The sequence below is a fragment of the Mobula birostris genome, chromosome 29 (assembly GCF_030028105.1).
Source record: "Mobula birostris isolate sMobBir1 chromosome 29, sMobBir1.hap1, whole genome shotgun sequence".
Classification (NCBI taxonomy): domain Eukaryota; kingdom Metazoa; phylum Chordata; class Chondrichthyes; order Myliobatiformes; family Myliobatidae; genus Mobula; species Mobula birostris.
In genome coordinates this window covers 18,014,243-18,041,884 of record NC_092398.1, presented here as the reverse complement: position 1 = coordinate 18,041,884, position 27,642 = coordinate 18,014,243, and the positions used below count along the sequence as shown (strand labels likewise).

The 27,642-nt window shown below is 42.7% G+C and overlaps 1 protein-coding gene across 2 annotated transcripts in view; it reads right to left on the bottom strand.

Moving 5' to 3' along the window:
- Window positions 1-244: 244 nt before the first annotated feature.
- LOC140190026 (scavenger receptor cysteine-rich domain-containing protein DMBT1-like) overlaps window positions 245-27,642 on the bottom strand; it is an 83,078-nt gene continuing 55,680 nt past the window's right edge. For both annotated transcript variants that reach the window (XM_072246426.1, XM_072246425.1), the window contains exons 14-18: window positions 25,167-25,481; window positions 23,437-23,730; window positions 21,993-22,280; window positions 7,999-8,115; window positions 245-772 (exon numbers count right to left, since the gene is read on the bottom strand). In XM_072246426.1, the coding sequence (XP_072102527.1) occupies window positions 693-772; window positions 7,999-8,115; window positions 21,993-22,280; window positions 23,437-23,730; window positions 25,167-25,481 (1,094 nt within the window). In that variant the 3' untranslated portion in view covers window positions 245-692. The remainder of the gene's footprint in view (window positions 773-7,998; window positions 8,116-21,992; window positions 22,281-23,436; window positions 23,731-25,166; window positions 25,482-27,642) is intronic.

The following is a 27,642-nucleotide window of genomic DNA, read 5'->3' as shown; positions in this document are numbered from 1 at the left end:
ATGCATGGTGGGTGGTGGGAATTCATATTTTGCAGGAGCAAGTGCCGGACGGGGAGGGTTGATATTTTTGCTATTTACTTGTACGTATGATGATGAAGGGGTGACTTTGGGCATCCAACGTTTTCTCTCAATAACTCTTTGTGTTTTTTTCTTATTTCGTGGATGTCTGCGAACAGTGTGTATTTCAGGCTGTATATTATATACATTCTGTGATATTAAACTGAACAACTGAAACATTGAACTATTGAACCAGTGAACCATTGATCGGTTTATCATTTTAAAAACTCAGCAAAGGTACATGAACAGTCCGAAAAATGGAAATTCAAATCATGCTAATGGAAAACGCTCCGTAATTTTTTTCAGTGAAGTCAAATGATAACAAATTATTTTCAAGTATTTGTAGCGTGCTCTTCTGCTATCCATCGTGTGCAGCATACTCCGGCTTTCATCAGCTATGCTTGCTTGCGTGAAGAGCTCGTTTATCAGGATTGTTAGTAGCATAAAATAAAAATAATCAAAGCAGTTGTGTGGAAGCATATCACTAGAAATTAAGCCTTGATGTTATTGAGTGAAAAAAAATGGTTGTTTACACCGCCTTTGTACAACTGCGGTTCACTTCTATGAATTTAAATAGCAATACCATTCCTTGTATGCTAATTATGAAACTTGTAGCTAGTCCCAGCATTCGGTGACTAAAATGAAGGTTCCTCATCTATGGCCTCTATATGGGTAACATCGTCAAGCAATCGCTCTCGGACGTAAATTCTGTATTCTGCGGATCAAAATAAAATGCAAACACATTAATTGAAACCTTTCATATCACTTAAATCGTGTCACAATTCAGATCTGCAGCAAAAATAGTCCTTCATGAAGGCGAATCTACTTAATTAATCTATAGATTGCGTACTGACAAGAGAGTTGCCACAGTGCTTTTATGAAACACACGTCGATAACACACACTGTAGAAGCGGAATTCAGCCATTCGGCCATCAAATCTTCCGCCATTCCGACATGGCTCATTTAATCGGCCTCCAAGCCAGTTCACCTGCCTTCTGCCCAAAATCTTTGATGCCTTTACTAATCAAAAATCAATCAACCCCCACTTTACATATACCCAATGGTTTGACTACCACCGCTGTCCGCGGCAATGAATTACACATATTCACATAACTAACTAAAGGAATTCCTTCTGATATCCGTTCTAAAGGGAGCTCCTTCATTTGTGAGGGTATGCACTATGTAATAAGTATTGTGGTTTTGGGGAAATTGAAACAGTAATACATCGGTTCCGGAATATAACACAGGACATCTGCTATGTAAAAGTAAGATTTAGCTGCTGCGATTTTATAAATATTGTCAGACTGCATTTGGAATATCGTGTGCAACTTTAGGCCCGATACGTAAAGCTGGATAACTCGTCCAGAAGAGGGTCCAGCGATACTAGCATGGATAAAGCATTGGTTGATTGACAAGAAGTAAAGTTTTGAATAAATTAGGGCTATTCAAGTTGGCCTCCGGTAAACAGTGGTGTTCCCCACGGGTCTCCGTTGGGACCCCTTCTTTTTTCGTTATACATCAATGACTTGGATGACGGAATTAAAGGTTTTGTGTCCAGTAGTCTCTTAAATCTCACTAGTGCATCTGCCTCCACCACTTCCTCAGGCTGCACATTCCTCTTACCAACCACTCTCTGAGTAAAACACCTTCCTCTAATATGCCCCTTGAACTTCTCACCCCTTACCTTAAAACCATGTCCTCTTGTATTGAGCAGTGGTGCCCTGGGGAAGAGGTGCTGGTTGTCCACTCTATCTATTCCTCTTTATATCTTGTATACCTCTATTATGTCTCCTCTCATTTTCCTTCTCTCCAAGGAGTAAAGCCCTAGCTCTCTTAATCTCTGATCATAATGCACACTCTCTAACCCAGGCAACATCCTGGTAAATCTCCTCTGTACCCTTTCCAATGCTTCCACATCCTTCCTATATTGAGGCGAACAGAACTGGACACAGTACTCCAAGTGTGGCCTAACAGGAGTTTTATAGAGCTGCATCATTACCCCGCGACTCTTAGACTCTGTCCCTCGACTTATGAAACCTAACATTCCATAAGCTTTCTTAACTACCCTATCTACCTGTGAGGCAACTTTCAGGGATCTGTGGACATGTACCCCCAGGTTCCTCTGCTCCTTCAAACTACCAAATATCCTGCCATTTACTTTGTACTCTGCCTCGGAGTTTCTTCTTCCGAAGTGCAGCACCATACACGTCTCCGGTCTGAACTTCATCTGCTACTTCTCATCCCACTTCTGCATCCTATCAATGCCTCTCTGCAATCTTCGACAATCCTCTACACTATCTACAACAACGCCAACCTTTGTGTCGTCTGCAAAGTTGCCAACCCACTCTTCTATCCCACATCCAAGTTGTTAATAATAATCACGAAAAGTAGAGGTCCCAGAACCGATCCTTGTGGGACACCACTAGTCACAACCCTCCAATCCGAATGTACTCCCTCCACCACTACCCACTGCCATCTGCAGGCAAGGCAATTCTGAATTCACCTGGCCAACCTTCCCGGAATCCCATACCTTTTGACTTTCTGAATAAGCCTACCGTGTGGACCCTTGTCAAATGCCTTACTAAAATCCATCTACATCACATCCACTGCACTACGCTCATCTATTTGCCTGGTCACCTCCTCAAAGAACTCTATCAAGCTTGTTAGACACGAACGGCCCTTCACAAAGCCATGCTGACTGTCCCTGATCAGACCATGATTCTCTAAATGCCGAGAGATCCTATCTCTAAGAATCTTTTCCAACAGCTTTCCCACCACAGACGTAATGCTCATCGGTCTATAATTACCCGGACCATCCCGACTATCGTTTTTAAACAAGGGGACAACATTCGCCTTCTACAATCCTCGGGAACCATTCCCGTGGACAAGGAGGACATAAATATCCTAGCCAGAGGCTCACCAATCTCTTCCCTCACCTCGTGGAGAAGCCTGGGGAATATTCCGTCAGGCCCCGGGGACTTATCCGTCCGAATGTATTTTAACAACTCTAACACCTCCTCTCCCTTCATATCAACATGCTCCAGAACATCAACCTCACTCAGATTGCCCTCACCGTCATCAAGTTCCCTCTTATTGGTGAATACCGAAGAGAAGTATTCATTGAGGACCTCGCTCATTTCCACAGCCTCCAGGCACATCTTCCTAATCTTTATCTCTAATTGGTCCTATCTTCACTCCTGTCCTCCTTTTGTTCTTCACATTATTGAAGAATGCCTTGGGGTTTTCTGTTGCCCTACTCGCCAAGGTCTCCTTATGCCCCCTTCTTGCTCTCCTCAGCCCCTTCTTAAGCTCCTTTTTTGCTACCCTATATTCCTCAATAGACCTATCTGATCCTTGCTTCCTAAACCTCATGTATGCTGCTTTCTTCCACCTGACTAGATTCTCCACCTCACTTTTCACCCATGGTTCCTTCACCCTACCATTCTTTACCTTCCTCACCGGGACAAATTTATCCCTAATATACTGCAAGAGATGCTTAAACATCGACCTCATGTCCATAGCAAATTTCCCTGCAAGAAAAACATCATCCCAATTCACACCAGCAAGTTCTAGCCTCATAATTTGTCCTTCCCCAATTAAAACATTTCCTGTCCTCTCTGATTCTATCCTTCTCCATGATAATGTTAAAGGCTAGGGAACGATGGTCACTGTCGCACAGATCCTCAGCCATTGAGAGATCTGTGACCTGATCCGGTTCGTTACCTATTATTGGATCAGGTATGGCATTTCACCCTATTCGGCCTGTCAACATACTGTGACAGGAATCCGTCCTGGACACACTTAACAAACTCGGCCCCGTCCAAGCCCTTGGAACTAATCAGGTGCCAATCAACATTAGGGAAGTTAAAGTACCCATGATAACAACTCTGTTATTTTTGCACCTTCCCAAAATCTGCCTCCCAATCTGCTCCTCGGTAACTCTGCTGCTTCCAGGGGGCCTACAGTGTACTCCTAATATAGTAACTGCTCCCTTCCTGTTCCTGATTTCCACACATACTGACTCAAAAGAGGATCCTGCTACATTACCCACCCTTTCTGTGGCTGTAATATCATCCCTGCCCAGTAATGCCACCCCTCCTCACCTTTTTACCGCCTCTCTATCCCTTTTAAAGCACTGAAATCCAGGAATATTGAGAATCCATTCTGTCCTGGTGCCAGCCAAGTCTCTGTAATGGCCACTACATCATAATTCCATGTATGTATCCAAGCTCTCAGTTCATCACTTTTGTTCCTGATGCTTCTTGCATTGAAATACACACACTTTAGCCATTCTACCTTTCTACCTTTACACCCGTTAATCTGTTTCTCTTTCCTCAAAGCCTCTTTATATGTTAGATCTGGTTTACTCCATGCACTATACTTGCAGTTCTTGCATGACATTTATCCTCCTCCACCTCACTATCTGCTCTAACACTCTGGTTCCACTTCCCCTGCAAATCTTGTTTAAACCCCCGAGCAGCACTAGCAAACTTTCCCGCAAGGATGTTAGTCCCCCTCCAGTTCAGGTGCAACCCGTCTATTTAGAACAGGTCCCATCTTCACTGGAACAAGGCCCAACATGAAGCCCTCCTTCCTTCACCAACTCCTTAGCCACGTATTTAGCTGCATTATCTTCCTATTTCGAGCCTCTATAGCACGCGGTACAGGTAGCAATGCTGAGATTGCAACCCTGGAGGCCCTGTCCTTCAACTTTACACCTAACTCCCTAAATTCTCTTTGCAGAACCTCCTCCTTATTCCTATCCACGTCATCGGTTCCTACATGGACCACGACATCTGGCTTCTCACCCTCCCTCGAGAAAACTGCGAACCTGATTGGAGATATCGCTGACCCTGGCACCAGGAAAGCAACATACCATCCGGGATTCTCGAACTTTTCCACAGAAACTCTTATGTGTCCCCATAGCTATCGAATCCCCTATCTCTACTGCTCTCATCTTTTCCTTCCTTCCCTTCTGAGCTGAGGGTCCAGTCTCGGTGCCAGAGAAGCACCCACTGCAATTTGTCCCTTGTAGGTCGTCCGCACCAACAGTTTCCAAAATGGTATACTTATTATTGATGAGAACGGCCACAGGTGTGCTCCGCTCATTCTGTCTATTCCTCTTCCTTCTTCTGACAGTCACCCAGTTACCTGTCTCCTGACTTTTAAACGTGACTATCTGCCTGTAACTCCTGTCTATTTCTGCCTCTGCCTCACGAAGGATCGGAAGTTCATCCAGCTCCAGCTTCAGTTCCCTAACTCTGTTTGTCAGGAGCTGCAGCTGGATGCACCTTTTACAGATGTAGTCATCAGCGACAATAGAGTGGATGTGGAGGGATGCTTCCCGTGGTGGGGAGTCCAACACTAGAGAACACAGCCTTAGAATGGGGGGATGTCCTCTTTGAGCGAAGATGAGGAAGAAATTATTCAGCCAGAGTGGTGAATCTGTGTAATTCCCTGCCACAGGCGGCTGTGGGGTACAGGTTATTATGGATATTTAAAACAGGGGTTTATATATTATAGATTAGACTGGCATGAAAGGATACGGTGAGAACACAGGAGGTTATTGTCGAGAGAAAATAGTGCAGGGTTCAGATTGGAAAGGGAGCTGGAAAAGGCACGTAATAAAGGTAATGACACAATTATAGTGGGAGACATCAATATGCAAGGGGATTGGGAAAATAATGTTGGTGTAGGCTCTCAAGAGAGGGAATTATTTGAATGCCTACGAGTTGGCAGCTTGGTCTTGAGCCTACTCGGAGAAAGGCTATATTAGATAGGGATTTCTGTAATAATCCAGATCTTATTCGGATGCTTAATGTAAAGGAACCCTTAAGAGGCAGTGACGATAAAATCATTGAACTCAGACTGTAATTTGAGAAGGAGAAGCATAAAGCACATGCATCAGTATCGAAATGGAATAAAGGAAATTGAAGAGGCATCAGATAGGAGCTTGCCCTGGTAGGTTTAGAGAATAGACAATAGACAATAGGTGCAGGAGTAGGCCATTCGGCCCTTCGATCCAGCACCGTCATTCACTGTGATCATGGTTGATCATTCACAATCAGTATCCAGTTCCTGTCTTATCCCCATAAACTTTGATTCCGCTATCTTTAAGAGCTCTATCCGTCTGTTTCTTGAAAGCATCCAGAGACTTGGCCTCCACAGTCTTCTGGGGCAGAGCATTCCATATATCCACCACTCGCTTGGTGAAAAAGTTTTTCCTCAACTCAGTTCTAAATGGCCTACCCCTTCTTCTTAAACTGTGGCCTCTGGTTCTGGACTCACCCATCAGCGGGAACACGTCTCCTGCCTCCAGCGTGTCCAATCCCTTAATAATCTTATATGTTTCAATAAGATCCTCTCGCAGCCTTCTAAATTCCAGAGTATACAAGCCCAGTCGCTCCAATCTTTCGACATATGACAGTCCCGTCATCCCGGGAATTAACCTCGTGAACCTACGCTGCACTCCTTCAATAGCAAGAATGTCCTTAATCAAATTTGGAGACCAAAACTGCACACAGTACTCCAGGTGTGGTCTCACCAGGGGCCTGTACAACTGCAGAAGGACCTCTTTGCTCTTATACTCAATTCCCCTTGTTATGAAGGCCAGCATGCCATTAGCTTTCTTCACAGCCTGCTGTACTTGCATGTTTGCTTTCAGTGACTGATGTACAAGAACACCTAGATTTCGTTGTACTTCACCTTTTCCTAACTTGACTCCATTTAGATAATAATCTGCCTTCCTGTTCTTACCACAAAAGTGGATAACCTCCCATTTATCCACATTAAACTACATCTGCCATGCATCTGCCCACTCGCCCAGCCCCTGTCCCAGTCACCCTGCATTCTCGTAACATCCTCCTCACATTTCACACTGCCACCCAGCTTTGTGTCATCTGCAAATTTTCTAATGTCATTTTTAATTCCCTCATCTAAATCATTAATATATATTGTAAACAGCTGCGGTCCCAGCACTGAACCCTGCGGTACCCCACTGACCACCGCCTGCTATCCCGAAAGAGACCCATTAATCGCTACTCTTTGTTTTCTGTCAGTCAGCCAACTTTCAATCCATGTCAGTACTCCGACCCCAATACCATGTGCCCTAATTTTGCCCACTAATCTCCTATGCTGCACTGTATCAAAGGCTTTCTGAAAGTTCAGGTACACTACATCTACTGGCTCTCCCTTGTCCATTTTCATAGTTACATCCTCAAAAAATTCCAGAAGGTTAGTCAAGCACGACTTCCCCTTCGTAAATCCTGTTACTGCCATCCAAATGTGTCGTAATTTCATCTTTTATAATTGACTCCAGCATCTTTCCCACCACTGACGTCAGGCTAACCGGTCTATAGTTCCCTGTTTTCTCTCTCCCTCCTTTCTTGAAAAGTGGGAGAACATTAGCCACCCTCCAATCCACAGGAACTGATCCTGAATCTATAGAACTTTGGAAAATGATTACCTATGCGTCCACGATTTCTAAAGCCACGTCCTTAAGTACCCTGGGATGCAGACCATCAGGTCCCGGGGACTTATCAGCCTTCAGGCCGAACAGTCTATCCAATAGCATTTCCTGCCTAATATAAATCGAATCGTCCAAATCCTAATATAAATCAGATCGTCGAAAACGACAATCTCGTAATGTCTGTGCAAGGGAATCCTAATATAAATCAGATCGTCGAAACAAACAAGCACGTAATTTCTATGCAAAAGAAAGAGTCCGTATTTAAGCAGCGTACTTTCAGAACGACAAATAAACTTTCTGTCGTGGGACAGGATATCATCGTGGATTCATGCAACAGACTTTAACAAAATGCAGACTTCCATAAAACATAGAACAGGATTCAGAAACTGTATTCTGTGCATTATGGAACGCCCCACCCTTAATGATTCAAGGTTGGAAAAATAAACCAGAATAATGTGAAATGTTATTCGTACCGCGTTTGTTACTGGAAGTGTTCGTCTTCCGGAAGTAATATACAGTAACCAAGAGAGCCAGCAACGCGATCAGAACAGCGAGGAACCAACCAATAACTGACTTGACGTTGGATGAGCCTGAAACGAGAGAATAGTAAATTTTGTTTTCGTTCTTGTAATAACTTTTTTTTTCAGAGATACAGCACGGATACAGCAATGGGCCGTGCCACCCAGCAACCCAGCTATTTAACCCAAGATGATTCACAGGGCTGCTTACAATGGCAAATTAACCTACTAACTGGTATGTCTTTGGTTTGTGAGAGAAAAGCAGAGCATGTTGTGGAAACCCAAGGATCATGGGGCGAATGTACACTTTTCTTACAAACGGCGTGGGAGCTGAACTCCGAAATCCGATACCCCAAGCTGTCAGAGCATCGCGCTACATGCTACGCTAGAGCTGAGCCCTAAAACTTTAAGACCAACACTTAGTTAAAAAACTAAAACGTAAATTATATGTGATAGCTTGATTTTAACTAACAAATACGTATGGTAGCTTTTTGAAGTGCTGCATTTTCTATGTTTATCAATGGGTTCGATATGTATATCAGTCAATTTACTGTATGTGTCCAGGAGTGTGGGCACGTGGCCAAGTGCTTAAGGCGTTCGACTATCGATCTGAAGGTCGTGGGTTCGAGCCCCAGCCGAGGCAGCGTGTTGTGTCCTTGAGCAAGGCACTTAATCACACAGTGCTCTGCGACGACATTGCTGCCAAGCTGTCTGGGTCCTAATGCCCTTCCCTTGGACAACATCAGTGTCGTGGAGAGGGGAGATTTACAGCATGGGCAACTGCCGGTCTTCCATACAACATTGCCCAGGCCTGCCCCCTGCAGAGTAACGACTTTCCAGGCGCAGATCCATGGTCTCGCAAGACTAACGGATGCCTTAATGTATCCAGGAATACAAACGCAGGAATACTTTATTTTATTTAATTAGCCGTCCAAGTCGTGGACAACATTTCAACTGAATCGATATTCTATTGTTGGTCGAGGAATATTGAGAAATCTGCATTAAAACAATTGGGTTGAGCAACTTCTGTCGGGAGAGAGTGGAGGAATTGCCATATTTCAGGTCAACGCCCTGCATCAGGACTAAGAGAAATTAGCAAGTATGAAGAGGGACTGAGGAGTCTTGAGGTAATTGATAGACTGTGGACGGGGAAGGTGTCAGAGTGGCAAGGTGTCAATAAGGATGATGGGCAGATCGAGCCAGATAGGAGAAAATGATGGGTTTGGTTTGGAGACATGATCATAAGAAGATAAAACGGCAAGGAAACCTATGCAATGCTAATATTTTAAATGACTAATTCCAAAGTATTCTATTTAAAAGAAAATATGTTTCTAATGTGAATTGGAAATGCATGTATAACTAATGTGTAAAATTCTCTACCGGTTTTCAGTTTGCTTTGAAGAGACGAAAGGTCCAAACATACAAACATGTACAACACAAATAATCTTTAAACATACATTTGTTGCCCCGTATCGTGTTTGTTTCTACATATTTCATGAATACTGACAATTAAAAATAGCAGAGCAATTTATTTATAGTGCATTCCGGTTTTGGGTCATTGGTTGATTGGTGCAGCCGCTTATTTGGGACAACCTTGAAAGAACAAAAACTTATCGAGGATATAGTTGGGATGTCCTTCAGTTATTTGGGACTCTGCGCTATCACTCTTTATTGATACAGGATAATGTTGTTGAGCAGTTTCCAACCAGCATCTCACATGTGCACTTGTTTTGGTTGTTAAGGATTACACCGTACTTAGAGCGAACAGTTTCAAAATACCAGCAGTTGCGTGTGCTTGTGTTCAAGCAGCAGTGAATTTGTTTTTCACTGGTACGAGAAAATCTGTAGATGCTTGAAATCCAAACAATACGGGTAAAATGCTGGAGAAACTCAGCAGACTAAGCGGCATCTTTAGAAAAGATTAAACAGTCGAAGTTCTGTGCTGAAACCCATCATCGGGACTGGGAAAAAAGATGAGAAGTTAGAACTTGAAATTGGGGGAGTGGTGGAAGAATTACAAGGCGGTAGGTGACGAGTGTAACAGGGAGAGGGGGAGTGGTAAAGTTAGGAGCTGGGAAATTGGTGAAAGAGATAAAAGGCTGGAAAAGAGGGTATCTGTAAGGAGAGGGTAGATATCCATGGAAGAAAAGAAAGGGGGCACCTTCACTATTGCCCATTCCAGTTTGCTTTTCCTACCTCCTTATCAACCCACCACCTCGCTCTGGTGCTCCTTCCCCTTCGTCGATAACTATTGGGAGCTAATACAGTTTTATACTGCTGTTAGTAGCATTGGTAATGTTCTAAATTGCTCTGTATTTCCTTCAAAAATACGTAATTTGTTACTCAGTTAAATGGTAGTTGTAGTGGCAAAAGCTAATCCAAAACCAAAGCAATTGCCGCCAGCCTGCGACCGATTCGAGCTTGTTATTCTTGAATGGCACACCCTTGACTCCAATGATTCATTGTTCCAAAGAGTCGAATTACTTATTTCGATCCTTTATTAGCAATTAGCAAACATGCAATCTTGAAGTGATATTAGGTTTCAGGGGTCAGCAAAGGTATGACCTCCGCCGGCCTCCAGCTACAAACTGCCAGAAAATAAGCATGAATAAATAATTTATTCCTTTCGCTTTGACCACGCCCCAAATAATAGCTACCATAATAGGTTTAATAAAGGCGCAACACGGGATACAAATCAATTAGAGTATAGGGGGCATGGGATCCAAGGGGACGTTGCTTTGTGTATGCAGTATTGGCTTGCCCACAGAAGGCAAACTGTGGTTGTAGACGGGTCATATTCTGCTTGGAGGTCGGTGACCAGTAGTGTGCCTCAGGGATCTATCCTGGGACCCCTTCTCTTCGTGATTTTTATAAATGACCTAGATGAGGAAGTGACGGATGGGTTAGTAAGTTTGCTGATGACACAAGGGTTGGAGTGTTGTGGATAGTGCGTAGAGCTGTCAGAGGTTACAGCAGGACATTGATAGGATGCAAAACTGAGCTGAGAAGTGACAGCTGGAGATCAACCCACATAAGCGTGGGGTGGTTCATTTTGGTAGGTCAGTATGATGGCAGAATATAGTATTAATGGTAAGACTGTTGGCAGTGTGAAGGATCAAAGGGATCTTTGGGTCCGAGTCCATAGGACACTCAAAGGTGCTGCGCATGTTGACTGTATCGTTAAGAAGGCTTACGGTGCATTAGCCTTCATCAATCGTGGGATTGAGTTTATGAGCCGAGAGATATTGCTACAGCTCTATAGGTCTGTACGTACAGCGGAGATGTCAGGGTAAGATTTTTTACGCAGAGTGGTGAGTGCGTGGTACATAGGGCTTAGAAAAATAGAGGGCTATGGGTAACCCTAGGTAATTTGTAAAGTAAGCACATGTTCGGCACAGCATGCTAGGCCGAAGGGCCTGTATTGTGTTATAATTTTTCTATGTTTCTATGTTTCTACACGGCCACTACCGTAATTTTGTCTCTCTTCATTCTTCTGTTATTCTTCATATGGAACTTCAGCTGAATAAGCTTAAATACACTGCTCCCGATGTGTGCCAATAAACCGGAATTCACCGTTTGTAGCAGCTCCTGTATTTTCAGTAAAGACCTAGCTTTTGCACAAATATTTAAAAGGTAATATTGCTTAGCTATTGATATAATGATAACTTTACGACGAGTTGCCTTGTTTTATAAATAAATACAGCTGTAGACTGCTTTTGTGGGTGGGCTAAACAGTTGACCTCTGTGAGTTCGCATCCGCTTCTCATCTAAGTCTGTTTCACGCGATTCCTTGAAACAGTGATGTGTCTTATTAAGTCGTAATATTTGCATTTCGAGCTTATATCTATGTTAGAACTTGATGTGAATATCCCCTATAAACTTCACTCAGAATGAGACTTGCTGCAAAACTTATGAAAAGCCGAGGTTTTGTTGAGGTAAATTCTGAGACAACAAATCAATGTATCACAAAAAGGGCTTTACGGTAGCCGAGTGGTTTGCACAACACTTAACAGTACCAGCGACTCGGGTTCAATCCCCACCGCTGCCGTAAAGGACTAGAATATAAAAACAAGGATGCAATGCGGAGGCTTTGTAAGGCATTGGTCGTTCCGCACTTGGAGCACTGTGAGCAGTTTTGGAGCTGTTATCTCAGAGAAGGTGTGATAGCATCGGAGATGGCCCAGATGAGGTACGCGGGAATGATTCTGGGAAGAAAGGGTTAATGAGCAAGGAGTGTTTGATAGCTCTGCTCCTGTACTCACTGGAATTTAGGAGAATGAGGGGGTTCTTATTGCACCCTAGATAGAATGGATGTGGACGGTATGTTTCATTTAGTGGGGGAATCGAGGACCAGGAGGTACAAACTCCAGTGAGTACACGCCGAGGACATAACAAAGACCCTTACAGATATTTCAATATTTTTGAATTGCAAACAGCACAACTTTTTTGCAGTACGGATAGCCGGGTTCAATTGCTCGTGGCCGCTTGGGTTTCCCTCTCACTGTCCAAAACCGTACCGGCTGATAGTTTAATTAGTCATAGTAAATTGTTCCGTGATTAGGCTGTGGAGAAATCAGCGGATTTCTGGTCGTTGAGGCCCGAAGGGCCGGAAGGGCCTGTTCCACACCTTATCCAACTATATCAATGAATAAAATTCATTCAGTTTTTTGTTCAAAATCATATAGCATCCTAGACTTCATAAACGGAGGCTAAGACTATCGTGGCAGGGAACTTCATGAAGCCTCATTCAAAGAATTGTGTTCAACTATTGTCTCTGCATTTGGGGAAGGAATAGAAGACACATGAAAATAATACCAGAATGAGGACTTTTTTGTTATCTGGATAGACTGGTAAACTTGCAGCTCTTCTAGAGACAATAGCAATTGCTTAATTAGTTGATGGGGACCTTTAAAATCCTGCAGGGTGTACGTACTGTGAAATTGCTCCTATTAAACAAGAAGTTAAGACCTTTCTTCTTTTTTTGCGGGTTGGGGTGTTGTCATAGAATGTAGCTGATTAACAAAGAAACCAAAGGTGAGGCGAATACTTCCAGAGTGTTTAGGCTATAATTTACAGGGAACAGTGCATACAGCTTCAATTATAGTTATCGGGAAGCGGCTGTATAAGAATTTGCAAGGCTGTGGGGGAGAGTTAAAGGAGAGAGACCAGCTAGTTCTTCTTGGAGCAACTGGGGTAAGCCAACTGACTTTCTTCTTTCTGTGGCTGTCTGTGGCATTTTAGCAGACCTCACTTTATAATTTTAAAGGATCATTTATTGCTTCTGAAATCCTATTTTATGGGTTCATTGACGTATCTTCAAGCTTATATTGGTGGAGATAAAAAGCAAGGTTCATAGAAACATAGATAACCTACAGCACAATCCAGACTTTTCGGCCCACAATGCCGTGCCGAACATGTACTTACTTTAGAAATTACCTAGGGTTACGCATAAACCCTACTTTTCTAAGCTCCGTGTACCTATCCAGGAGTATCTTAAAATACCCTATCGCATCTGCCTCCACCACTGATGCCGACAGCCCTTTCCACACAATCACTACTCTCTACGTAAAAAGCGTACTCTTGGCATCTCCTCTGTACCTACTTTCAAGCACCTTAAAACTGTGCACTCTCGTGTTAGCCATTTTAGCTCTGGAATAACGCTTCTGACTATCCGCACAATCAATGCCTCTCATCATGTTATACACCTCTATCAGGTCATCCTCTCATCCTTCCCCCGCTCCAAGGAGAAAACGCCGAATTCACTCAACCTATTCTCATAAGGCAGGCACCCCAATCCGGGCAACAGCCTTATAAATCTGCACTGCACCATTTTTATTGTGTCCACATCCTTCCTGCAGTTAGGTGACCAGTTCTGAGCGCAGTACTCGAATTAGAGTTTCACCAGGGTCCTATAAAGCTGTAACATTACCTCTCGGCTCTTACACTCAATCCCACGGTTGATGAGAGCCAATGCACCGAATCCCTTAGCCACAGAGTCAACTTGCGCAGCGGCTTTGTGTGTCCTCTGGATTCGGACCCCAAGATCCCTCTGATCCTCCTCTCTGCCAAGAGTCTGAGCACTAATACTATACTCTGCCATCATATTTGACCTACCAAAATGAACCATCTCACACTTATCTGGATTGAACTCCATCTGCCACTTCTAAGCTCAGTTTTGTATCCTATCGATGTCCCGCTGTAACCTCTGACAGCCCTCCACACTATCCACAACATACCCAGTCTTTGTATCATCAGCAAATTTACTAACCCATCCCTCCATTTCCTCATCCAGGTCATTTATAAATATCACGAAGAGAGGAGATCCCAGAACAGATCCCTGAGGCATACCCCTGGTCACCGACCTCCATGCAAAATATGAGGCATCTGCAAACACTCTTTGTCTTATGTAAGCAAGCCAATTCTGGATCGACAAAGCAAGATCCCCTTAGAATCCTTCCTGCTAGCCTTACAATATTCTAGATCTCTTTCATTACCTAGTTCTTCGAACTTTTCCTAAGTCTTTCTTTTCTTCTTCACTAGATTTTCAACAGCCTTTGTACACCAGGCTTCCTGTACCCTACCATCTTTTCCCTATCTCATTGGAACCTAGCTATGCAGAACACCACGCAAATATTCGTTGAACATTTGCCTTATTTCTGCAGTACATTTCCCTCAGAAACTCTGATCCAAATTTATACTTCCAAGTTCTTGCCTGATAGCTTCATGTTTCGCCTTACTCCAATTTAACGCTTTCCTAACTTGTCTGCTCCTGTCCTTCTCCAAAGCTATGGTAGAGTAGATAGAATTGTGATCACTATCTCAAAAATGCTCCCTCCTCGAGACACCTGACACCTGACCAGGTTCATTTCCCAATACCTGTAGGCTTATCTGCATATTGTACTGCCTCTCCTCTTGTAGGCTTATCTGCATATTGTATCAGGAAACCTTCCTGAACACACCTAACAAACTCCACCCTATCTACACCCCTTGTTCTAGGCAGATGCCAATCAATATTTGGGAAATTAAAATCTCCAACCATGGCAACAGTGTTAATATGACACTTTTCCGGAATCTGTCTCCCTATCTGCTCCTCGATGTTCCTGTTACTACTGGGCTGTCTATAAAACACACCCAGTAGTGTTATTGAACATTTCCTGTCTCTAACTTCCACCCACAGAGATTCAGTAGACAATCCCTCCATGACTTCCTCCTTTTCTGCAGCCGTTGCTCTATCTCTGATCAGTAGTGCCACGCCCTCACCTCTTTTGCTTCCCTCCCTGTCCTCCAGGAAACATCTAAAGCCTTTCACTCGAAGTAACCATTCCTGCTGCTGAGCCATTCAAGTCTCAGTAATGGCCGCAACCTCATAGCTCCAAGTAATGATCCATGCTATAAGCTCATCTGCTTTGGAAATGATGCTTCTTCCATTAAAATAGACACATCTCAAACCATTGGTTTAAGGGCATCATTTCCCTATCACCTGCCTATCCGCCCTCTCGCACAGCCTCCAAGTTTTCTCTGTTTGTTAGTCAATAGCCTCTTCCTCCGTCTCTTCAGTTCTGTTCCCACCTCCCAGCAATTCTGGTTTAAACTCTCCCCAATAGCAAATCTCCCTGCCAGGATATTGGTCCCCGTCGGATTCAAGTGCAACCCATCCTTTTTGTAGAAGTTACGCCTGCCCCAAAAGAGGTCCCAATGATCCAAAAATCTGAATCGCTGCCCCCTGCTTCAATCACTCCGCCATGCAATTATCCTCCACTTCACTCAATTCCTATACTCACTGTCGCGTGGCACAGGCAGTAATTCCGAGATTACTACCTTTGAAGTCCTGCTTCTCAACTTCGTTCCTAACTCCCTATAGTTTGTTTTCAGGACGTCCTCCCTTTTCCTACCTATTCATACAGCATGGAAAGAGACCACATGGTCCATTATGTCATGCTGACAGTGGAACATATATTTCTATCGTCCGGTACCAGTACATAGACTCTGGCCCTAATTCATTCAGGAACTCATCATGACGCTTACCAAATGGCAATTGTTGGCAATTTTTTTTCATTAATCTCCGACTGTGTACTCTGTGTACCAGCTACCTTCCGCATGGAAAGGCTCAACCTAGCCAATAATAATAAAGAGGATACCAAAAGCTTCTGAAGATAGATGAAGTGTAAAAGAGAAGCGGGAGTGGATATCAGACCCCTGGAAAACAACTTTGGCGGAGGAGTAACGGGGACAATCAAATGGCAGATGAACTAAATAGGTATTTTGCATCACTCTTCACTATGGAGGACACTAGTAGTATGATGGATGTTCTGGATATCCGCGGTCATGAAGCATGTGGCGTTACCATTGCGAGCGAGAAGGTCTTACCATTGCTAAGGACAATGAGAGGTCTGAAGGCAGGTAACACCAAATGGTGTACATCGCAGGATCCTGAATTAGGTGGTTGAATAGATTGTGGAGGCATTAGTAATGCTCCTTCAAGAATCACAAGATTCTGGAATGGTTCCAGTAGTCTGGAAAATAGTAGGTGTTTCTACATTCTTCAAGAAACGAGAGGGGCAGTAGAAAAAAAAATTAGGCCAGTGAGTTTCACCTCAGTGGTCAGAACGATGCTGGAGTCGATTGTTAAAGATGTGGTTTCGGAGTACCTGGAGGCACTTGGTAAAATAGGAGGTCGTCGGCATACTTTCCTGAAGGGAAAATCTTGCCTGACAGATCTGTTGGAATTCTTTGAAAAAAAGTAACAAGCAGGATAGACACAGGAGAATCGCTTGATGTTGTTTATTTGGATTTTCAGAAGCCCTTTGACAAGATGCCATACATGAGGCAGCGTAACAACGTAAGAACCCATGGTATGACAGAGAGGACTCTAGAATGGATAAAACAGTAGCTGACTAGCAGGGGTCAAGAGTGGGAATAAAGGGAGCCTTTTCTGGTTGGCTGCTGGTGACTAATGGTGTTCCACGGAGATCTGTGTTGGGACCGATGCTTTTCACTTTACATCTTAATAATTTGGACAATGCAATTGATCGTTTTGGTGCAAGGTTTGCAGACGATGCAAAAATAGATTGAAAGGCAGGTAGTTTTGGGGACGTAGAGTAGATACAGAAGGACAAAAAACAGATTGGCTGAATGGGGAAAGAAATGGTAGATACAATACAGCGTCAGGAATGGTATTGCCATGCACTTTGATAGAAGAAATCAAACGGTTGACTGTTTTCTGGGTAGAGAGAAAATACAAAGAAACTGAGACACAAAAGGATTTGGGAGTCCTTGTGGAGTATTTCCTAAAGATTAATTTACTGTTGGAGTCAGTGGTAAGGAAGTCAAATGCAATGTTAACACTCAATTCAAAAAGAATGGAATATAAAAGCAGAAGAGAATCAGGATATAATATTGAGAATTTATAAGGCAATGATGAGGCCTCAGCTGTACTATTGTGAACGGTTTGGGGCCCCTTATCTTAGAAAAGATGTGTTGAAACTGCACAATGTTCAAAGGAGGTTCACGAAAATTATTCCAGATTTGAATGGCTTTCATATGAAGGTAGTCTGATAGCTCTGGGCCTGTATTCACTAGTATTCAGAAGAATGAGGGGTGTCCTCGTTGAAATCTATAGAATGATGAAAGGCCGTGATAGAGATCATGTGGAGAGAACGGTTCCTATGGTGGAGAGCCTAAGACCTGAGAATACAACCTCAGAATAGAGGGGCGTGTTTTATCGAGAAAGTGAAGAAGAATTCATTTCACCAGGCAGTGGTGAATCGCTGGAACTTGTTGCCACAGGAAACTGTGGAGTCCAAGTCTGTATGTATATTCAAGGTAGAAATTGAGAGTTTCTTGATTGGTCAGGACATGAAAGGAAACAGTGAGAAGGCAGAAGACTGGAAATGAGTGTAAAATAGATCAGCCATAATGAAATAACAGAGCAGACGCGATGGGCCAAATAGCCTAATTTTGTTCCTTTATCTTATTGTCTTGTAGAACATTATTGTTTCCTCTATCAAATGTACGCTATCCTGGTGGACTCGGAACAGAAGTTGCCTTCTGTTCAGCAACTCAGAGTCATAAAGCCACATATACCACATGGTGTGGCATTTCGGCTCCTTCATGCAATCCCGACCTGCCTACAAATCCACAATAATCCCATTTTCTCACATTATGGCTGGAACCTTCTATGCCTAAATACGTTCTTAAACGTGGTCATCGTTTCTCAGTTCACTGCCTTTTCTCATTGCAAGCTCAACTATCCATCACACTGTGTATATAAAAGCTTTTTTATTCTGTGTGCTTTCAATCTAATAGCTATCACTTCAAATGTTGCTCTCGTCTTGATCCTCTATTCATCTCTTAATCGTGTCTGTCTCAATCGGGTGTCATCTCAGCTTCCTTCCCTAAAGGCATAGAGAATTACAGCACAGAATCAGACCCTTCGAATCATTTAGTCCGTGTCGAAGAATTTAAACTGATTACTCCCATCGAACTTCACCCGTGCCATAGTCCTCAATACCTCTGCAATCCACTTCGTACTCCAAACATCACTTTAACGCTTTGGACCAGTGGAAATGGTCCAGAAGGGTTATATGGAAACTATTATTACCACTTTTCTTAACAACTAATTCCATTACTTAGCCTAATAGGTTAGATTTACCACAGTACATAATTATCTATTTAAATGTTTATTTTCCTTTTATATCATCTCAATGTGTACTTAAGAATGTATTAATAATTGTAGTTTTATACATATAAAAAATGGTAAAGGTTATATGTGTGAAAAAAGTACCTGATATTTGTGAATTCCTTATCCAAATAAAAATAAAATTAAAAAAAAAAAAAAAAAGAAACTGGGCTCGCATGCACCACTTGTGCTGTCTGCTCATATCACACTCTCACTCCCCTCTGAAGCATTTTCTCTTCAGGGGCTCCCTAAACTCTTCACCATTCACCCTTAAATCATGAGCTCTGGTTGTAGTCACGCCCAGCCTCACCGGAAAAAAGCCTGTTTGCATTTACGTTATCTATACCTCTCATAATTTTGTATATATCTATCAAATATCCTCTCATCTTCTACATTCTACAGTCCTAACCAGTTTAATCTTTCCCTATAACTCAGGTCCCCAGAGCTGGCAACATCTTGCTTACTTTCTCTGGCCACTTACAATCTTACTTACATTTTTCCTGTAGGCAGTGACGAAAACAGCACGAAATACTCCAGATTAGGCCTCACGGTTTCTACAACTTCAACATAGCATTCAATCTCCTGTTCTCAATACATTCATTTATGGAGGACAACTTTCCAAAAGTTTTCTTTACAACCATATCTACTGCAGATACCACATTCAACGAATTATGGAGTTGTGTTCCCAGATCCTCTTGTTCTACCACACTCCTCAGTGCTCTACCGTTCACTGTGTAAGATTTACAGTGGGTGGTCTTACTGAAGTGCAACACCTTGCAGTTGTCCTCCAAGTACCTCGGGAGTTGCGTGGTCCGTATCATCGCCCTATTAACGTGATCAACCCTTATTTATTTTTTAGCTCCACCGATATTGCTTCAATAGACGAATTCTTCAGTCTGTCCTGATGGAGCTTTGCCGTGGCATTTTCCCTGAATGGTAACGTCACCGCTCCTCCTTTAACCCGTCTCACCCCATCACGTCTAAAACAACGGAACCCCAGAGTATTGAGCTGCCAATCATTCCCCTCCTGCAACCAAGACTCACTAATGGCTACAATAACAACGTTTTATCCATGCACTCAGCTCATCCACCTTACTTATGATATTTCTTGCATTGTACGTTACGCAGCTCAGGGCACTAGTCGCACCTTTTCATTCCTGACTTTGTCTGAGGTCTTACCAACATCTGTCTCCACAACATGTCTGCTAACTATTGTGGCTGTCTGGTTCCCATCCCTCTGCAACTCTAGTTTGCAAACGATTGATGCAAACAAAACTACTCTATCCAATCTCTCGCTATAAATAAAGTCCTGTATTCCAGCTGGCACCCTGGCGAATGTCCTCTGCATTTTCTCCCACGCAAAAATATCCTTCCTTTACTGCGGGAATCTGAGCTCAATAGTGCTTTGTTCGTGAATGGTGTGTACAATCTTAACACGAATAGTCTAGCGAACACACTCCTACATGATAGCTCCCCTATTTCATGCAAGTCTTTCAAAATATATTTTTCTATTTCTTTAGCTTGACATTCGACCAGTTTTATTCACTGAAGGTGGCTGCATATATATTGCTCTAATGTATTTGCATATGACTGATTAGAATTGAAATATAGAACAGTATAACAGTGGAACAGGTCGCTCAGCCCTCCATATTGTATAAGGCAAATTGATCAAACGATGCCTAGTTCAACTATTCACATCCGCCTGCTCATGGGCATTGTAACCCATTTTCTAAATATTCGCATGGTTTTCTAACTACCTTCGGAATACCTTCGTCGAATCTGTCTTCAGCACTAACCCTGACAAAGGATTCCAGACAGCCATCAAACTTTATGTAAAATAATTTGACCCACCCATTTTCTTGACCAATCTTCTCGCGTTAAATATGTGCCCACTGGCATTAGTCATTTCGTGTCATCTAGAATTATGCATTTCAACCCTGCGGAGAAAATACAGGCTACAGTCCCTACTGTAAATATGCCTATCATAATGTTATAAACTTCTGTCATGTCGCTTCTCATCCTCGACAATTCCGATGTTCCTATTTCATTCCACGCCTCAATGACGTACAGGATGCTATTTTGTATTAACTTCTCCGGACTAGGATGGAGGCATGAAAATTGTGAGTGGACCTTTTTGTTGAACAACAGGCTGCAGAACAGTAAACTGAGGATGAGAAAGATAGGAATGCTCTGGAGAATGGACATTGGTGAGAACGGTCTCTTTCTATGACTTGGGAAGTACGGTAGGCTGTGTATCTGTTGGAGAAGTTGATCTCAATAGCGATTTCAAACTAAGAAGGGTTGTTAGCTCCCGTATAAATACTGCGATCCAGATCTCCATTCGCTTTGCATGCTCCGTTGAAACCTATTCCATTTAAACACTGTAGAAGATCTCTTTGGCTAACACCAGACGTATTACAATGCTGTCTATGCTACCAGATTGGTTCAAATGGTGGTAGGGGTGTTGAACGAATTAAAGTAACAAACTGATGATAGATATTATGAAAGATACAAATCAGGTTGATGGGTTTAACTGACTGGGGTTCATTTAAGAAGAACAATGTGTAATTACTTTATTTGATTAAATGGATGTAACATTTCCAAACCGGGGGTAATGGAAGTCTTGTGATTTGTAATGGAATGGAAGGAGATAATTTCTCCATAGTGCGTACAATTTTCAGGGAGCTCCATTAATATTATACTGTACATCTACTTTTGTTGCATTTAACATATCCTTTCTAATAAGTCTGTCAGCTAAGCGTCCATTTTTTTCTATCAATTTACATGGTGTCAGGACGTACTCATCGAAGTCAAGTCTATCGAATTGCTGCCTTTCCAGTGAACAGCTAGCCTGACAGTAGAATGTCGACTGAATTTGGAGAAGTCAGCAAGCCAATGCGGATAACAAAGATAACTCGAAATATCCACGCAAGTCTCAAACGGAGTGAAACTCGAACGCTGATCGTAGAAGCTATGCAACGATGGAGCTGACGTGCAGTTTCGATGTCACAATATCAGCATATCAGATATAATACCCAGGGAAGTCAATGTATGCCGATTGAATTAGACAGTTCAGAGTGGATGACTTGAGTAATGGTAGTCGCATAGCTAGTATGGACAAATTAATCTAACCTGTCTTATTCTACTTGGAGATTCAAGTTAATTCTATATCATCCCATATTAGGTAAATCTCACTGCATCTGCTTACGGGTACAATAGACTGGTGACCTACCTCTTGCCAGTATCAGAGAGCTTCAAACGTTTGACTCACCTGGAACAGGTAATTGAACAGATTCAGTATACGTTGAGTTGAGCGGTCTTCCATTTACAACGACTTGGTACAAACAAACATAGCGAACTTCAACACCGTCTTCGGTCTCGTTCAAAGGGAAGGTCGACGTGGAATTCGACATTTGCATCTGCTGCACTTGCCTGGCACCGTTTTCCCTTAATTCTAGTAAATACATCGTACTGTTTCTCAAGATGTTTGTAACTGTGCAGTTTATAAGCTTCTGCCCTCCAATCGTCACTATGTCAATTTTCGGTTTTTGTAGAGCATCTGTAAAGGCGTACAACAGGTTAGGTGGTCGTTCATAGCGTGCATTGAAGATGTGTGTTTAGAATAATTGGAACTCGTTCAGTTTTCGGCTGCATATGCCGAAATGCTGGACGAACTCTAGAGGTCAGGTCACATTTATGAGAGGAAAAGGTCGAGTGCGTTCGTAAGTACTGAAGGCAGTAAACGGAAGCCAGAATTGGAATGAATGTTCGAAGGGGAAGAAATAAAAGCAGGTGATAGGTGAGCTCCATGTCAGATGGAAGGAAGGTAGGTGGGGCGGAGTAGAAAAGGGATTGATGTGAAAATCTGGGAAGGGATAGGTGGAATAAGTGATGGTCTGAAGAAAATTGTGATGGTAGAAAACTGTAGAACACGGAATGAAGGGGGACAAGAAAAAAATCAAGGTCATATTACAAGGGCGGAAGAAGGCAAGGGTAACACGCTTTTCCAACTTTCTGTTTGAATTTCCAGTCCAGGTAGTTCAATTTTACTCACTAATTTCTTTAGGTTCGATATTTTCAATCATATTCAGAAAACATAAGTTAATTGCCTCGGCTGACTCATCTGATTTATTCTAACAGTTATATCTGTCAGCGACCAATTAACCGACCAGCCTACGTCGTTGGAGTGTGGGAAGATGCCATGATACCTGTGGAAATCCATATAATCACAGGGGGAGCGTGCAGAATCCACAGAGTAGCAACGGGGTTTAAGTCGGAACTAGTATCGGTGAAGTTGTAAGGCAACTAGCAGTCTGATCTGTCTTCTCTATCATTTTCCCTTTCTTTCTCCTTTCGTTCTTACTTCCTTCCTTTGCTTCTCCTTTTTCGTTCCTTCTTTCATTCTTTTCGTATTTCCACATCTCTTTCTTTATCATTTTTGTTTTCTTGTGTTCTCTCTGACCCTACTTTTTGCAATTTATTTTCCATTCATCTTTCCTTTCTCCCTTTCTCATATCCTTTCTCCCTTCCTTATATCTTTTCTTTCATTACTTTGCCCTTTTCTTATCTCCATAGTTTATTTCCTCCTTCCTCATTCATTCCTTCTTTTTCACATTTGAGGCCCTCTATTTTATCTGAAGTTTTTTTTTTTTTACCTGCCTATTTGGACTACTTTATTTCGAGGCGCCCATAGAAAACATGTATCGTCTCCTCACCTGTAACGGCTATGTACACTGGAGTACTCAGCGAAGAATTGACTGTGGACCCCGCAACTTCATTTCGAAACATACAGGTGTAATTCCCCACGTCCTGTGCGGTTAGATTGACCACCTGAATAACGGCAGATTTATCACCTTCTCTGAGCTCTCGATGTGCCAGGTAAAAATCGTTCTTGTAAAAATCAACTCCTCGGGTTGAGTTGCGGTTCCCTATTATGCATTTAACCGTAACCGACTCTCCTTTCACAAATATGCTGAAATTTGGTTCCAATCTGATTGTTGGCTTTAGCCCTGAATAGAAATAAAAGAATGCTGATAACGTTAAACGAAAATTATTGTCAACATTCCTTCCTGTTTCTCCAGAGGACGCCTGCAGCCTAGCTCACAATGTTCATCATAATGAACAATGCTCTGTCCCTACACGCCTCACCTTTCACATAATCAAGGATGAAAATTCAATTCAAATGTGAAAAAGTTGTATTGTTTACAGGCTAACCTTCCCGCTGGGTAATCCCATTATGTCCTGACTCCCACCGACGAAGGGAATGTTCTTTCAGAATTTAATTTGATCCACAATTTCAATATAACCAAGTGCAATATCAGGAAAGAGGAGTGTGAACTTGCCAATATTGGGGAGAACGCGCATAGGAAACCGAAAGGTCTGAAGTTAACTAAGTCACCTGGACCACTTGATCTACTCAACAGGGTTTCCTAAGAGGTGGCTAAAGAGACTATATTTTTCAAGAGTCAATGAATTCGGGCATGTATCTAGAGGACTGGAAATTTGCAAATGTCGCTCAGTCTTCAAGACGAGAGAGAGGCAAAAGAAAGGAAACTATGGTCCAGTTAGTCTGAACTGATTGGTTGGGAAGGTGTTGGAGTCGATTGATAGGGATGTGGTTTCTGGGTACTTAGCAGAACATGAGGAAGTATGCCGTAGACAGTCTGGTTTCCTTAAGGGAAAATTTTCCCTGATACCTGTTGGAATTATTTGAAGAAATACCAAGCAGGATAGACAAAGACAGATGTGTAGGTGGAATTTCAGAAGGTCTTTGAGAAGGTGCTTAACAATGTAAGATCCTGTGTTATTAGAGGAAAGATACTATCATGGATAGAGCATTGTCTGATAGGCAGGATGCAAAGAGTGGGAATAATGGGAGCTTTTTCTGGTTGTCTTCCAGTGACTAGTGGTGTTCCACAGAAGTCTCTGTAGGGGCACGTCTTTTTACGTTATACGTCAATGATTTGGATGACGAAATTGGTGGCTTTTTGGTCAGGTTTGTGGAAGAGACGAACATGGGTGAAGGAGCATGTAGTTTTGAGGGAGCACGGAAGCTACAGAAGAACTTAGATAAAATCGGATAATATAAAAACACTAAGATCATGACGTGTGCAGTCCTTGAAAATCCATATGTTGTCGTATCAGTTCAGAGTTGGGGGAATGATTCAGGAACTTGATGACTGATGGGTAAAAACTGTCCCGCAATCTGGTGGTGTGGAGCCTAAATCCCCCATAAACAATGTTAAAGTTGTAGAAGCTGAACTCTTACAAATCCTAAATATATTTAGACTGTTATATGGATACGAAAGGATTGGATCGATACGCCCTGAAGGCGCAGAAACGAGGTTAGATCACAGAACCAATTTGTCGCTATGGACAAATTTGGTCGTAAATCGTATTTATGTGCTTCATAACTTCATGAGAAGCGTCTTTGAGATGGACTTACCAGAACAGATAGCACTTGCATCTTCTCCATGGTGGCAGTTATGCTGGCCCCAGAACCTGCTGCTGCAATGCCATAGGGCAGACTCATTCCCGCGACAGGCAACGTCATCTAACCATATGGGTCCTGGGCCCCTTCCAAAACGAGCGTGCGTCGGAGCCGAAATTGCATACCCACATCCCATGGCTCTGCAGATGACCTGGGCGTCGAGTAATCCCCAATGGTCGTCGCAGATAGTCCCCCACTCCTCACCGAAATAAATCTCGACCCTTCCGGCACAACGATTGCTGCCATTCACCAGACGCTGCTGCATATTTTCTGAATGAAACAAGTGACACACTACGTGATTACACCATCAAAGCGAAATGCAGCGAAATGCTCTGCAAATACTCGGCGCCTGCTTTCAAGAGCAGAACACGTAATGCAGGCGGCGTGAGACCAGCAGATATAGTAGAAGCGTTTGGTCTTTCGTACTGCCGCCATTTCATGGTGGCTGGTGTACTTTCTGTTACATGTTTTCAACACTATTCTCCCGCGTTCTCCCCATTAACCATACTCCCCCATTCAGTCAAGATATTATCAATCTGCGTTTAATATACCCAATCTGCGCAGCCATCTGTAGCAATACGTTTCACAAATTATTCATTCCTGAATATAATGATATCCCTCCCCATCTCAGTTAAAATGGGACGTCCCTTTTCTCTGAGTTTGTGCTCTAGAATCCTTTACTCTTCCAACGGAAAATTCCTCCCTAAGCCCACTTTATCCTACCTACGGAGGGTTTTACAGTTCATCAACAGGGGCAGAGTAATACGATTTACTGTTTAGAAGTAATGGCATTTATCTAATCTAATTGTCACGAGCTATAACTCTCTTTATCTATGTTCATTCTTTGATTCCATGTTGATTCTGAAAGATTCATTCTGTCCCTGTCACCACAGGCTCTGATTGAACGTGTCGATTTCCTGAAACGAGGTACCAGGGGAGGTGATGGCAGCAGATGAAATTTTTCTATGCAGTTCGAATTAGTATCATCGCTCACATAGATAGGGTGGCTAGAAGGAAAAGTTCCAGCGTCGAAATGTTCGATTCTCCAACGATATAACCTGGTACTGAGTCATTGCAAAAAAACAAGTGCGCACTTGGTTCCAAGACTCGGAAAAAATAATCAAAAATTGGTGGCATGGAGATCTTTTCGGTAGAATTTGAATTTTTTCTGGTCATGGTAAGAATATGGTTGATGTAGTCAACTTGGACTTCAGTAAATATTTCAAGTTTTGTACACACGGAACACCAAACTAAAAGGTTAGACGCCATTGAATTGCAGGCAATTTATCAAATTAGATCCCATATTGCCTTGGTGTCAGGAGGGGTAAAGGTTAAGGTCGTGACGCTTTCTGCACGACAGATATCGGTGTTGGGATGTTGAAGCCTGAACGTATGGATATGAAGGTCGGAAGTTTGTAGAGGATATGAGAAGTTCTGGTACTGTTGATTGTTAAGAGGGTCATATAATAGTAGTTCAAATGGGAAGCGGAGTCGAAGTCTAAACTCAGTTTTAAAACTTAAGTGATCTGACGGAATATATGAGGAATAATAAAATAAGATATAGACAATGTCTGCAGGTGACAAGAAAATACCGATGAAAAGGTGAAATTGGTCTGCATTCCTAAGGGTACTCAGTGAGAGTGGAGACAATGCCAGCATGAATTCCTGGCGGAGAGACCTACAACCAGGAGTCATTGAATAGATGTGTAGTGATGACGGGTTATCTAACAAATTTGAGAAAGGAATTAAAATATGCATGAATGTTTTAAGTGGGAATTTAGGCTATGCGACAAGTGCTGGACATTGAATTTATGTATCTAGGAATTTTGAGGAAATACTGAATATTTGTATGTGAATAAAATACAATTCTATGATTCTTCGACATTGGACATGAAAAATTACAGCACAGTTCACCCACAGTGTTAGTGCCGACCATGATATGAATCCACATTATTCCTATCTGCTTATACATTGTCATACCCCTCTCTTCTCTGCCTACTCCGGCGTCTGTATGAATTCTCCATTAAAATGCTGCTAACGCAACTGCTTTTCTCATCTCCAGTCTATCATCCCCGGTGTTCAAAGACTCCCTCAACTGATAACAGATTCAGGCTTATTATCACTACCACACACAGAAAACACTGGTTGGACGCAGCAGGCCAGGCAGCATCTATAGGAAGAAGGGCAGTCGACGCTTCTCGACCCGAAACGTCATTTGTGCTTCATCCTATAGATGCTGCCTGGCCTGCTGCGTACCACGAGCATTTTGTGTGTGCTGCTTGAATTTCCAGCATCTGCAGATTTTCTCGTGTTTGCGTTATTATCACTGCCAACTGGCCTTAATTATTATTTTGTAGCCGCATTACAACAGTGGAAAACATGTAAATCACTACACGTCATGGAACTAAGTAAATAGATGAATAGATAGGTA